Source organism: Columba livia, chromosome 5, assembly GCF_036013475.1.
Source record: "Columba livia isolate bColLiv1 breed racing homer chromosome 5, bColLiv1.pat.W.v2, whole genome shotgun sequence".
Lineage (NCBI taxonomy): Eukaryota > Metazoa > Chordata > Aves > Columbiformes > Columbidae > Columba > Columba livia.
The window spans coordinates 18829978-18844866 of NC_088606.1; the positions used below are offsets into that span (position 1 = coordinate 18829978).

The window sequence follows — 14889 nt, forward strand, 5'->3', positions numbered from 1 at the left end:
AAAACCACAGCTTCAAGTCTTTCTTTTTTTGACAGTCAGAGGTCACAGCACCACATAAACTAAAACCTCAAGTGTGGTGTGAGTAGGTATTATCAGAATTCGAACAGTAAAACATGAAAGCCTTTTTTTTTTTTTATTCTTTTACATGCCTAGAACTCCTTATCACTAATACAGCTTAACTGACTTTAGACCACTAATCCTGACATTTTTACCAGTAACTTGCTGCTACTTCCTCCCTCACAGTCTTTGTGGCATTTCAGTCAGTCAGGAGCTTTTCTCTTTTCTTTTTAATTACACAGCCTCTAATGTGATGATTAGGTGCACTGAATTAAAGAGGTAATCTACTTTCTAACTCTTAAAATGCAAGAGATTTTGCCCCTCCTATGCCTCCATTTTTCCAATAGCTATTTTTGAGTTTCACTTTTCTAGGGGGAAAGGACGAGGGGAAAAATAAAAGTTCTCTACAATGAATAAGGTATTTTTTTACAATACAGAAAATACTGTGCACTCACTTGCATTGCACTAGAAATGTGAATGCTTAGAAATTGCTGCTTTCATGTGTACTTAACCACTTCCAGAATTTCAGAAGTATGTTTTTTGGTTTTAAGCCTTTGATAAAAATTTGGTTTATTCTGCAATGAATTTTTGAGTTTGAAAAGTAGACTATATGGCAATCACAGCGCATTTAACTGGAAGACATACAGCAAGTATCAACTGCCACCAATGTCTGATATTTCTGGCACACATGAGCTAAGGAAGCAGACACAGGCCCCTTTACAAGCGGAACTACTGAGACAGGGAAAACAATCCTAACATCCTGGAAATTAATGTGTGCACACACAGCCGATCCATAGGCAGAGCCAGGGATAAGTCATTTTTTACAACATCCCCTCTTTCATCATTTAGTTCTTACTTCAAATAGTGAATGGGTTTTCCATGTCAAGATGCTGGCAACAAGGCTTGAGCATACTTAGAACAACTCACACCGTTAGCCTCAACCGTATGAGAACAGTTGGTCCTCTGTGTAAATGCTCCATCTCTCTCATCTTTTATGATGTTAGGGGAACAACATGGTAGTTCTTCAGACTGAGAAGATGATTATTCTTTAAAACTCTACAGGCCTAAAGAACACAAAGCTCTACAACAACTACAATAATGGACTCACCAGCAGCAAGTTAAACAAGCTCTTGTCAAACCAACTTCTTCCATTCTTTGAAAATAAAGCTTGACATGGTACCGCACAAACAATGTGTGTGGTACTAAAAGACAACCAATTAAAATGAGTGTTAAAATACAATGTTTTATGTACACTAAAGCTGATCTAGTGTTTCAAAAGCAGCAGTTAACAGAAATCGTTAAATGCTGCAAATCTCTCTGTATCAGTTTGTAATACTGAATACAAAAATGAAAAAGTAACCCTACCAGAGAAAAACACTGAGCAAGTTGCACCATTTTCACCATAGCTAATCTAACAAAGCAGTCTAGTAATCATTTGCTATGATCAGAAAAGTGAAATCAATATTAAGTTTAGCCACCTTATTCTTTTTAGAAATTTGAGAAATTACAATTCAGGGCTGCACTGCAGGTTAGTTAAATACACTCAACTAACAAAAGAGATAGAAAAGCAGCCCACAGACATTACAAAAATTGTATGGCTGGAACAGAGGTTCTGACTCTATGGGTGATAATATAGGGACACTATTTTCCAACTCCATTAGTCTCTCCCTACTTGCAAGAAGGAGCTATTCCTTTTCCTTCAGGTATAAAGTTTTCATCTTCTTTCAGCTCTGGTAGGATCTCTAGCTTCTTGCTGGTTTTGTTTTATTTCCCAGTGAGGTAAAGAAAAATCCCTATAATCCCTCTACTGCCCAAAGCTTTGCATTGTGGCAACTCTTTAAAATAGTTCATCTTATACTTCATTCTATGAAAACAGGACCTAGCATTTTCTGTGTCACTCAGGTTATCATGGATAAGAAGCTGCTGTATGTCATCTGCTCTACGGTAACAGCTTACATGCAAGCTCTCCTCAAGGGCTAGTGTCTTCTATTACTGCAGGGTAACAATCTGCTTCTGGATAGTCACTATAGTGCAATTATGCAGGGCCACTTGTCAGCTGCAAGCAATTCGAGAGATGAATTTAAAACAGCCATTTTGTTGCCAGAGTAGGGCCCTAATATGCCCAGTGAGACAGGTGTGGGGGTGTTTTTGCATTGAACGGGAATAAAACAATGAATGGTCTCATTATCAAGTAATGTTCTGTGCGCTGAGTAAGAGATTAAGTGAAAAAAGTTTACCTTTTTCTTCCAATAATATTATCATGACATATATGCTTACAGAAACTGAATTACGGCTGCACAAACACCCCCAGCTTTATGATCTCCTCACTTTTTGAATCATGACTGAATAATCTTGAAGGTATTTGCAGCTTTCTTCCTTTGCTGTCTCTGGTCAGAGGGCACACACTTCAAAGGCAGGACAGACAAAGCCTCACAAGCTCCCTGTTTCCAGATCCATTCCTTGGACATTGACCAGTAAGGCTCACAGCAGCAGTCACATTCACTCCAGAAGAGAGGATGCTCTCTGCAACCAGCAACTGTGTTCTCAGCCCTCTGAACATGTACACAACTTTACTAACTCTTACTTAGATACCGGTAAAGTATCTCACCAGCACAATCTCCACCTGGAAGAGTTAAAAGTTTCTGGTGAAAGGAATGGGGACCTGTGGTCTTGTAAGAGGTTACCAGATTTAGGTTTTGGTTTTTTGATCTTGCAAAACAACTTTTCCCATTGTTCTCAAAACATGCTTAAGTTTTTAAAGATTCAGCCTCAGGGAGACATCTGGCATGGAATGTGTCAGACTGTTAGAATTTGGCAACATTAGTAGCAAGTGAAAATAGAAATTTCTAATGGAAAACGTCAGGCACACTGAACAAATGATGTTACCATAAAGGAACTGAGAATTTTTGCAGCAGGGCTGGTACGCTCAAAAAACAAACAAACGCGTTCCTAACCCTGTTGTGGCTCAGCTGAAATCCTGTTAATACTGAGGCACAAGTGGGGAAGTGAAATACAACTGTAAAATAAAGAAAAGAGGATTAACATTATTCCAGTTCAGAGAAGGAAAGCTTAAATAGAAGTTTACAGAATCTAAAATCTGGTGGTGTCCTCCATTAGCAACAGTATCCCATACCATTTCTGCAAGTAAATAGCACACTTTGAATATGTTTTGGAGATAAGACCAGTAGATAAGGAACTAAAAGCTTTTAAAGAGTTTAAACGTACAGTCCAATCAAAAAAAAAAACACACACAAGAGTTCTACTTACTGAAAATAGGAATGCAACCACAGCTGTTTCTGTGCTGTCTGTATACTGTACGGAAGCGAGCCACCAGCTTAAGGAAAAAATAGAACATGTACATTTGTTTTTTGAAAGACACTCTAAAAACAGAAAGCATGTTGGGGAATAAGTTCTGTACTATCCTTATGACTTATTTTCAGAAAATGGTTAAATGCTCCAGTAGCATAAAATGTTATATAGGTTGTGGGTTGTTTTTTCATTCTAATTTACCAAGTTCCTAAACACTAAGTAGCAGATTTACACTGGGAAAATGAGAAACAGTATACAGGCCATAGAACTGAATCCTCTTAGAAGAGAGATGTTTACGGGTAAGTTTTTTGTTATGATACCACTTGGTATCAATAGATTAGAATAATTACCTAAACAAACTAGAGTGAATAAAACAAATAGCTTTCAGAAAAACAAACCAAATACCACCCACACCCCACCCCAAAAAAAACATCAACAAAACCCACAACACCAAACAGCATTATTTTAAAGAGCAAGAGCTTCTCTGAAATTGTATTTGTATTGATTTGGTCTTTGGCTAAAGCATGTTGTGATTTCTTGAAATGGATTTATCAAAGAAGAATCAGCCATGGCATACTGAGTTATATTAGTACTGTTTACTAAAACCATGATGTAAAACCTACCGCATTCAACCTGTCCTGGAAGACATCATAAGGAACCTATTATAAAAGCTTTACTAGTCCCAGGGATGGACTAACTACAGGAGTCCAGCAAGCTGTTCATCTGCACAGATTTATATAATTCACCAAGTTATTTCACAATATAAAAGTGACAGTAATGAGTCACTGCAGATTGCATCTCTGACTTTCAAGAGTATCGACTTTGCTAAACAGATGCTGTAGGCAACCAGAGGCATTTCAAAAGATCCTTATTTACTTGTGGGAACCATAGATACCTTTATACTCACTGGTTGCAGTTTCTACATCTGTCCAAACACTGCTCAATTCAGAGGAAAGATCAAGAGAGCTGAAAGCATTCCTGCTAGCCCTGTGTTCTACCAATTGTTAGAGGAGTTCAACAGCTACTCCATACTACACAGGAGCACAGGTATCTGGTGTGGAACAGGAACACGTTTATGGATTCAGCAATGCCAAAGAATCACTGAAGCTGGAAGCACCCTCTGTAGATCATCCAGAATAACTCCCTGCTCAAAGCAAGTCAAACAGCACTATCTCAGTACTGTCAGGTTTTGAGTATCTCCAAGAATGTAGACTCCACAATCTCTCAGAGCAACCTGTTCCATTTAAACATCAGAAAACATTTTTGCTCTAAGGGTACACCAAAATTTCCTGTATCTAACTTTTTGTCCATTGCTTTTCTTTCACTGGTTCCCATGTAAAGAATCTGCCTCTACTATGCATCTTCCTATCAAGTATTTAATACACAATGATAAGATCTCCCAGTAAAGTTTCCTTCTGCAGGCTAAAGAATTATGGGTCTCTCTCAGCCTCTCCTATGACAGATGCTCCAACCCCTTATTCACCTTTGTGGCCTTGGTTCAGTATGACCATGTCTGTCCTACACTAGGAAGCCAACAACTGGACACAGCACTCTGGATGTGGTCTCACCGGTTCTAAACAGAGGGGATGGGTCGCCTCCCTCAGCCTGCTGGCAACATGCTTCCTAATGCAGCCCAGGATGCTGTTGACCTTCTTGCCATAAAGGCACATTGCTGGCTTATCTTCAGCCTAATGATCATCAGCACTCTCAGCTCTTATTCTGCAAGTCTGCTTTCCCCTGGTCAAGCCCCAGTGTGCTGGTGCCTGGGGTTATTCTTGCTGCAGCACAGTACTTTTGCATTGCCCTCAGCTGAACTCTGTGAGGGTTCTGTCTGTCAACTTCTCCAGCCTGTACAGTCCCTCTGAATGCCAGTACAATCATCTGACACATCAAATACTCCTCCTGAGTTTGTATCATTTGCAAACTCACTGAGTATGTACTCTGCACCACAATCCAGGTCATTAGTGAAGATATTAAACGCATGGTCCCAGTATCAATGCTTGGCACACACCCCTACTAGTGGCTGACCTCCAACTGGCCTTTGTATCATTGATCACAACCTCTGAGGCCTGGAAGTTCAGCCAGTTTCCAATCCACCTCACTATCTACTCATCTAGCCTGTACTTCATCAAATTGTCTGTAAGGATGTTACAGGAGACTATATCAAAAGCCTTATTAAAGTTAAGATAAACAACATTCAGTGCACTCCTCTCATTTATCAACCCAGCCATCTCATCACAGAAGGATATCAAGTTTATTAAGCATAATTTCTCCTTTGTAAATCCATGCTGACTACTCAATTCACCTTCTTGTTTATCACATTTGGAAATGGTTTCCAGGATTCTTTGCTCCATCAGCTTCCCAGGGATCAAGGCGAGACTGACAGGCCTATAGTTCCACAGATCCTCCTTCTTAACCTTTATGAAGAAAGGAAAGAATCCCTTTCTTTCAGTCCTCAGGAATCTCTTCCAATTGCCTTGACCTTTTGAAGACTGATCAACAACAGCCTCGCACTGACATCACTCAGCTCCCTTAGCATGCCCTGGTGTAACCCACATAAGGGCCTGCTTTTGAGAAACATAGAATATTACAGCACCTCTTCCTCCTTCAGGCTGGCTGGGGCTGTGCTTTCTACACAAATACACAGACTTCATTAACACAAACATGGGAAGACTGAACAGAACAATTGCATGCTGCAATACTAAAAAAGTGACTAATGAGTAGTGAAACATCATCTTCTCCATTATATCTGATGTGTAGGATGACACCGCAAAGAGAAAACACAGAGAACTTGGCGCACTCAAATCTGAATTTTCTGCCAAAGTGAAAGCATGACTGGAGTTAGAACAGTGAGCAAGAGCTGTTTTTTCCTATACAATGACATATGAATACAGTTATACACACTTAAACATTATATACCAATGCCCACAAAGCTTTTTCTTTTCAATCGCAATAGGAAAGCCAGAGTCAGAGCTCCAGTAACAATAATACAGGGATTCTACTGCCACTACCAAGTTCTCAGCAAGATGACAAGTTCATGTTCATTCAAGACCAACCACTGAAATGATTTCACAGGACATTATGACCACAAAAAGCTAATAGAGGGGGTTCATATGCTTACCAGGATAGCCTTCCAGACTTTGCCTCACATTGTCCACCGTAGGATAAACCTTCATGGAGATGAGGGTGGGGGGGAAAAAGTAACTTCAATAATGCAGCTCTAAATACACAAGCTGTCAGTTCTTAAACAAAAATGACCCTAAAGAACACTTACTTGAGAAAAACACATTAAAAGCTTAATTTTTTTCAGAATGAGTAATACTGCACTATGGCTTAAAAACAGCTGTATACCAGTAACAAAAAGTTTTAAGTAATTTTTATCTCTCTTGCAGAGCTTACTAAAATAAGCTAGCAAGACTCAATCCTGCTTCAACCACTTTCCACAGTGGTGAAAGTAAGCTCCTAACATTATTTTATGAGATTTTAGACTTGGATCTCAGATACAAGCATGCAGGAGCAATTATTAATAGAACATGGTAATGGCATAGTTCGACATTTTCTCCTTAATTTAACAAGCTCCTGTTAGAAGCTTGTTTCTCCCCCTCCACTTAATTGTGCTAATATCTGACCAAAATAATCAAGTTCAGAAAAAAAATTGTTTTAGGTATTAATCACTCAGTGTTCATTAACATCTCTGTATCAGAAACAGCTGCATCTACAAAACTCAATAGAAGACAAGCTACATAATGAGAATGTCATTTTGATTAGATTATATATACTCTAGTGTCATGAAGATGGAAATTACAGTACATCTTTTAGTATGCCATACACAAATGTTAAAGTGGCATCCTTATTACTGCAGGATGAAAACTCCATTAATGTCTTCCAAAAGTTAAAAGCAAACCAATAACTAAGACTTAAACAACAAACGAATAAATGTTAAATAAAGGACACTAGAATCTAAAAGACATACCAAATGAATTGGAACATCACATTTAAGGGGAGTTGTCACACTGCTGCCTGCAGCCACCAGGCTCTCCTGGAACTCTGAGCACAGCCATTTGGACCCATCAACACCCAGTGAACCAATGCTTGAGAACTGTCCAACAACAGGCCAGGATTCCCGTGCTGGTATTGACGAAGCGTGATCCTTCAAAAGCTGGCGATGGAAATCAAAACATGGTTAGATTTCAACAGGTAAAGAAAACCTTAGAGGTTTGAAATCACTTCCAATATAATAACTCCTCTATAATTCACTTCTGACAACAAAACAGATTAACATTCATACTACCTAACTTTGCAATAAAAGAGTCATCAGGCTCTCCAAATAAACCACTGTTCCTTCAAGAGAAGGTCAAATATCTCAAGTTACATCCAAAAGTGCCAAAGCCAACCATGAAGTAACACGTAAAAAGAATGCTAGCAGCTCTTCCTAAAAACATTAAACATAAGCTTCAGAAGTCAACATAAATTTAACAACTGAATCTTTTTATATTTGGTGGTTGTTGGCCATAAAATTGCTCTCATGTCCTAAAGCCCCATCTATAAAAGAAGCCTACAATAGGAGGGAAAAAAAGAACAATTGAAGAGAAAAATGAAATAATCCTTTTAGAGAAGTTATTTAGCTGTGAATGGAATTTAAAGTCACATTAAAAACAGATGGATACAAGCACAGATTAAACTGTAGGTAGTGACTACATATTCCTCCCTCTAGAGAGGATACATAACTAAACAGACACATTCATCAGTGTAGTGTCACCAGGTCTATCTGCATTGTCACAAAAAAGATCATCTTTTTAATCGCAGAACCATTTGCCACTGTTTTCATTCAGTGTCTTACTACGCAAAAAAAACCCAGAAACATGCAGACAACATATATCAGGAAGGGTAAGCTCTTTACGAGCAAGGGGAGGTCTAAGAGAGTTACCCTGTGTTGAAAAAAATGCGATGGACATTTTTTTATGTCACTGAAGTTTGCCATGGACAGTATTTGACATATAGCACTTCAGCAAGAAACGCAGGTTGAAATTTTGCCACTTAGGAGAGGCATTTAACCAAAGACATGAAACACTTTACCTGATTCTAAATAAATACTGGAAAAGAAGGGGTACTAAGAATTTGAGATACGCAACCTTCCGTGAAGATTTACCATTGCAGCTTATCTAAATAATGTGAGGGAGAGTGATGCGTGTTCCTAATTTTTCACTTGATTAAAAAAAACCAAAAAAAAAACACCACACAAGATCTTTGAAATGTAGTAGAACAAAACTAAAAACCTGACAGACTTAATGACGTCGACCATGTGCAAAATGGTTTTTCATTTGATGTTTTGCCAGGTCACTCCTCAATGAGTGCCTTTGAAAGAAGCTATATTTGGTTCTCAGTCACAGAAGACTGGATTCTGAGTGTCACAATTGTTAGAAACACCACCAGCAGATTAAGTACGGTGACTCCTCACATATCTGTAAGCACATGGTAATTCAGATCACAAGCTGACCATGGTAATTATGCCCAGGAACATTATGTACATAGTCTACACTGTCATAAGTTGCAAGCTTATGTTATCGTTAACATGTAGCAATCTATTAAAAGATCACCAATCATTGCTGGAAAAATTGAAAGGACTTAAGAACGCCCTCCAAAATTATATTTACAGTTAAAAGGATATCAACAAAAAAGGTTACAGTTTTAGTACCTTTCTGAGCCTAAGATGACCCCATTTTTCTTTATCACTACCTTGATATCGTCCAGGGGTAGAACCAAGCAAATACACTCTACAGAACAGAAAAAAACAACATCAAGTTATTTGCAGCTCTGAGGCGTCTGTTTGTAAAGTATAAGGTATTTAAGTAACCTAACAAACAGCAAGGTTGAACACAGAAGTGCAACCAGAAATATTTAATCTTTCGCACTTAAGATTTATATTATAAGAGTGGATTTTCAGCTGTACCATTTATTATTAGCATCCTATATGGCTGTCATGCACTACCAGGCTGTTCGACAGCATAGACAGGAACTGCATCCATTTCTGTGTACAAAAATGCAGACAATAGATGACCTTAGCAATAAATACAAATGGCTCTTTGTTTGGCACAGAACTGGGCATGTAATATTGAGTAAAGCCAATCTATTGCTACATCCAAATCAGCAGATACAGGTACGAGATTTCATTCGGGCACCTAGTAGTTCAGAATACAAAATACAGCTTTTTCAACTCTCTTCCTAATAATGGTTTAGCAACCTGTTTGGCTTTGTGCTGAAAAAATAAGAGAGCTGGCTGCCCAGTCACAAAAGATGGTTTAAGAAGCTGCTCCTTACTGCATCTCATGCCTAGCTTTATCCATGAATTAACATTCCCTACACATTTTATATGGCAAGGAACCAATCCTCACCCTAACAACTGACTCTTCCCTAACCAATGCATAAACTCACATCAGCTAGGGCTCAACCAACATGTCCAAGCTCATGCAGATGACCAGGTGAATAAGAACAGCAGCTCAGGCTGTTAGCTCACCTGACTATAATGTACATACTTTTTTTTTACCCCCTCCAATCTTCTAACATTCCATGTAAAGAAAAAAAGGCACATTTTTTACTTAATATATTAAGCTAGACAAGGTTTCAGTCTCTATTTCTGCCAGTTTATGACATTTTTTTAGCTTTTCTTTTCAACAAATTTTTGCCAGCTTATAAAACTGCTATTAAGCAGCCAAGGAAATTTAGACTTTCTGAAGTAAATACCATATTTCAGTGGAAACACAGGATGTATCTATTAGAAGTAAATAAAGCATCCTGAATTATCATAAGTAATATCAACAATGTGATATAAGAGAACACTGTTTCAAGAGAAAGTATACTATTGCTTAACATAAGATTGCCTACCAGACATGATCCATGCCTGTAACAGGCAAAATGTTCATTGAATTTCACCTGAAAAGCAATGAACCCTATTCTTAATAAAATCTCCATTACAATAGCCTTTGTTTATATGATCCCTCTTAAATGATAAACCAAATATAACAGTTTTTTCCATTGGTAATTTTATTGAAGCAAATATTTAAGCCAGCCCGACTTAAATGAAACCGAGTCCAAATTACTTACAGCTATCTTCTGTCAAGTTATTGCTGATGCATCTTTTTTCATTCCTTTAAAATGTATGTTTATAAAACTAGAAATTGGTCAATTTAACATAATCTGGGTAACAGACTTTTGTAAGTGCCTGAACTTAGACTCGTGTTTGAACACTAAAGTCTGAAACAAAGTAAGCTTACAAAATAAACCCTAACATATGTTTAATTTGGGGGGCAAAAAAGGCACACAAGTCACTATTAACACAATATATACCTTGTCTCCGATAAATCATGTTCTTGAATGAGATCTATCCACTCCTTGAGTGTAGGAGAATTGTAAGCTGTCAAGTAACTTATTAGGTCAGATTTAAAATTAGTTTCAGATTCACCAGCAGAACCAGTTGTTCCCTGAGGTAGCCTTGGATATAAAGGGCTTAGCCATATCCTAAAAACAAAGCCATAAAAACAAGGACACCACACATTAACACATGCTTTTAGGAAGCTATTAAAACACATCTGAAGGTCATAAATGAATACTATATAGATTTATTGTGAAACTAAGTATAAAATGACTTGCCCTTACATTTACAGAACTGTCAAGTCCTACATTAAATAATACAAAATTAATACTTTTAACTGAAAACAACAATATCAGGAGATTTATCCATGCATATGTTTACAGCTTTCATCACTGTTCAACAGGCTAGGCTGGGACTTACCAACCAATAGTCCTTTCATCAAGATTTTCTGTATGAATAGGACACCACAATGCATTCTGCTAAGCTACTGGTTTGCACAATGATGTAGAAAATAGCAATTCGAGTGTCTGAATATTCTGCATAGTTTGAAGTGTGGCCCACAATGATAACTTGTCTCTCAGGATCTTCCATCAGAATAAAACAGGTTGGGCACTATGCAGGGAAAACATCTAGCTTTTCTTTCCAGTCCCACATTAGTGGAGCCATGAAAACCAAAGGTTCTGCAATATCAACTTTACAACATGTTGATACCATCCTTGGTAATTCACAAGCCTACAAAGCAGAGAAGCCAGTGAACCATCATACTGGTGGTACTACATACTATTGTGGTGTACAAAAGCTAAGAAGAAAAACATTTATCATCTTTGACAAGTGGGGCAACTTGTTAAACATCCCAAATAGGTATTTTCATGCCTTCTTGGCTTTCTGAAAAGCTAACTGTCAAAAGATACTTAAGTCATCTCTAAGTAAGAGATTTAAAGGCCAAAATTATATTTTTGGCCTCTGGTTATATTTTTGCCACTTGAAGACCCTTATGAGAGCTTGCCTCAGAAAAGTGAAAAGCCTCAAAACCTTGCCATATTTAATAGCGGCAAAATGGATGTCCAGGCGACAGTAACTTTTGAAAAGTCATTTTCAATTAGTTTGATGAAGAAATATTATACCATCAATTACTGCAGAGATCTAACTAAAAAATGCCCCCATAAAAATGGCCAAGAAAGCAAGGGGTTGAGAGACCTTACATTAACGTGCCACTTAGTCATAAGTTTTGTGCTCTAAACACAAAAGTTCCAAGCTGGCCATTAAGTTGGAAAACTTATACCAAAAAAAATAGAAAAAAAAAAAAAAAAAAAAAAAATCAACCAACCAAACCCACTAACTGCACCAAAAAAACCCCACACATCAAAAGGAAGAAAATTCCTTTCAAGAAAATACTGGGTGGATACTGGGTCATCTACTGTATTAAAAAACCAGTGCTGCCCAGCATTTATTAAGTTACTTTCTAGATACAGTCCCAGCAGAAGACTTTTTGCACATTCACATTATTCTTGCAGTATTAAGATAATTTTTAAGTATCTACTTCACATTTGTATTAGGTGTACTTTATAGGTAGTAGATTTTTCCATAAAGAGACACCATGACATAATGAACGATATTAAAACAGTTGGACTGAGTTTAAGGTAATACCCAGTTTAGGACACTATTTTGTTTACAGCAGAAAGCAAGTAGTGTTCAGGCTTAGACAACTACCACCATTCTAGGTTTGATTTTTTTGTTGTTGTTTTGCCAGATAGTTCTCTCTCAGGAGTCTCAGACTTGTAGCACTGGATCATGTAACCTGGTATCCTGTCCCCAGGAGCAGCAAATACCTACAGAAATTACTAAACATAGACCTGCTAGAGATTGTTGCTTACCCCTGAGTTTTCTGGTGCCAATCTTCAGCAATAAGATTGGATGTATGTATCACAACTCGAAGACCTTCTTCATATAACAACAACATCATCTTCCTTTAAAAAGAGATATATATTAGTTTGTTTCAAGTACAGTGAGAACAAGAGACAAATTAACAGTTCATTAAAATGCTCCAAGATAAATATTTTAAAAAGATTTGTTCTGCAAGTGCAAACACACAGACTTCAATCCATGTGCATGCCAAGTTCATATGGCAGTCATTAGACTATTCCTGTATATTTTGTCAGGAGCATCATACAATATATTCCAGAGTACAGCTTAACATCTCATGCAACTCATTTCCCAAAGCAACAGCGAATACTTGCCGAATACTTCCTGTATTTGCCATGTTCTTCAGATAAACTTATTTCTTTGCAGGCAGTTAAGAACTAAGGAACACGAGAAGGCCTTTGCATATAGCTGAATTTATTAAAACCTACGTTGCTTCTCTTAAACTGACTTTTAAAATAAAAGAAGGTATGTAGGTAACCAACCATGGGGATGGTAAAAAAGCTGTTTATCTACCACACATCTAAACTCAAGCTACAGCACAAAGGAGTTTAAAACTACTAACCAGGTTAAAAATAAATGTCTGTATTTTTGTAACATAACTGCTCAAATTTTCATACATGAGTTTTCAATAGTTGTGTAAAGACAGCATATCCACGTGAACCTGAAGGATGAGATGGTTGCCACAGAAACCAGTGCACAAGAATGAAAGACGTAACGAAAACCACGCTTGCTTTCACTGCTGTCCCAGGGTGAGATGTTACACAAATCAAACTAGGCTCAAATTTAGACAACGATTTATTCAGTGGTTTCTGGTTTTAATGTTATCAAGCTCAGAAACTAACATTCAAATACTTGTGCTTACTGCATAGTTTATGCAACATGCAAGACCAACTAACTACAAAATAGTTCTCCACATCTGTGTTATGCCTTGACCTAAGCACAACTTGAATTAACAGTAAAGTAAGTAACAGCAAAATACAATGCAAGATTAAGGTGTATGAATGTGGTAACTGACCAAAACCACCCCACCTAAAAAAAAAATAATAAAAATATCACTGACATGCAATTGAAGTTTTACACCATACAACATGAATGACCTGAATCTGAGTCTTCATATTTTATGGGGTGAAATGTATTGAGTTTCTCTTGGAACAAATTCTTTCACTACCCACCAAGACCCAATTTACTGGTCTGCTACCTACTTGTTCTGTTACATCTGCAATGGAACACATTCAGAGATACACTACCCAGAACAACCCTTTAAAATACAGGCTTAAAGAACTGTAGCATTTAACATCACTATCACTTATTTATCCCAAAGTGTGGTGGAAGAAAAAAAAATTTAAAGTTGAGCATACAGAGAATGAGAGTTGCTGCTTAAACTCTAAGTGAAAATGAGCTAAAGCTTTAAAAACTATTAGCTTGAAAAAGAACCTCAATTCTTTCTATGTCCCTCACTAAATCTGAGAGAAAAGCAAGACGCATTTTTAAAATGCCAATTTCCTTCCTTATTTGCATAGTCTTCTCCAAACAGGCAATGTGGAAGTCAGTATGTTTTCTACCAGAAACACAGATGTACCTTAAATGGGCATTTCGGCTCAATGTTTTAATGCAATGCCATGTTTCATAAACCAAGTTAAACAAAAGGTTTAATTAAAAACTACTGCAGTGTCCTGAAACCAAAGGTCTTTGCTACAACACATAAGATCAAACCTATTCTTATCTGCAGCTTGCCATCTACAAAATTCCCTTTGGCACACTTGTAAAATAAATTTTTTTTTCTTTTAAAAGACTCCAAAATTCAGTAATTATTTCCAGATCATCCATGTTAACTGCAAAAACTGATCAGTAAATCAGTGTTGTGTCCAACCTGTGAATGGCTGATCAAGTCTGTATTACAGTTTTGTTATTAAGGCATGAGTTAAGAGCCAGGATCTGCAGCTGACTGACTTCAATTGTTTAACTTATACATATCTACCTAAGAGTTGATTTGTTCCCTTAAACTACAACAATCCTATTATCTATAAATACAAAATAATTAAGAAATTTTTCTTTAAGCCTCCACAATTCCTATAAAACCCAGTTTTGTATCTTTAAAATAACTTTCAGATAAATTAAACAGATCTACATAGAACATAAAAGACACTACTTTTAAACTCACCAATATACATCAGGCCCTCAGAACTGTGTTTTCGCAACAGCAACAATCTGTCTTCCTAACCCATAAATAC

At 37.3% G+C, this 14889-nt stretch overlaps 1 protein-coding gene across 7 annotated transcripts in view; it reads right to left on the bottom strand.

Annotated features, from left to right (window-relative positions):
- Positions 1 to 14889, bottom strand: part of TDP1 (tyrosyl-DNA phosphodiesterase 1) — a 48633-nt gene that overhangs the window by 26595 nt on the left and 7149 nt on the right. For all 7 annotated transcript variants that reach the window (XM_065063697.1, XM_065063698.1, XM_065063696.1 and 4 more), the window contains 6 exons: positions 12610 to 12702; positions 10711 to 10881; positions 9062 to 9140; positions 7340 to 7525; positions 6488 to 6536; positions 3325 to 3391 (listed from right to left, as the gene is read on the bottom strand). In XM_065063697.1, the coding sequence (XP_064919769.1) occupies positions 3325 to 3391; positions 6488 to 6536; positions 7340 to 7525; positions 9062 to 9140; positions 10711 to 10881; positions 12610 to 12702 (645 nt within the window). The remainder of the gene's footprint in view (positions 1 to 3324; positions 3392 to 6487; positions 6537 to 7339; positions 7526 to 9061; positions 9141 to 10710; positions 10882 to 12609; positions 12703 to 14889) is intronic.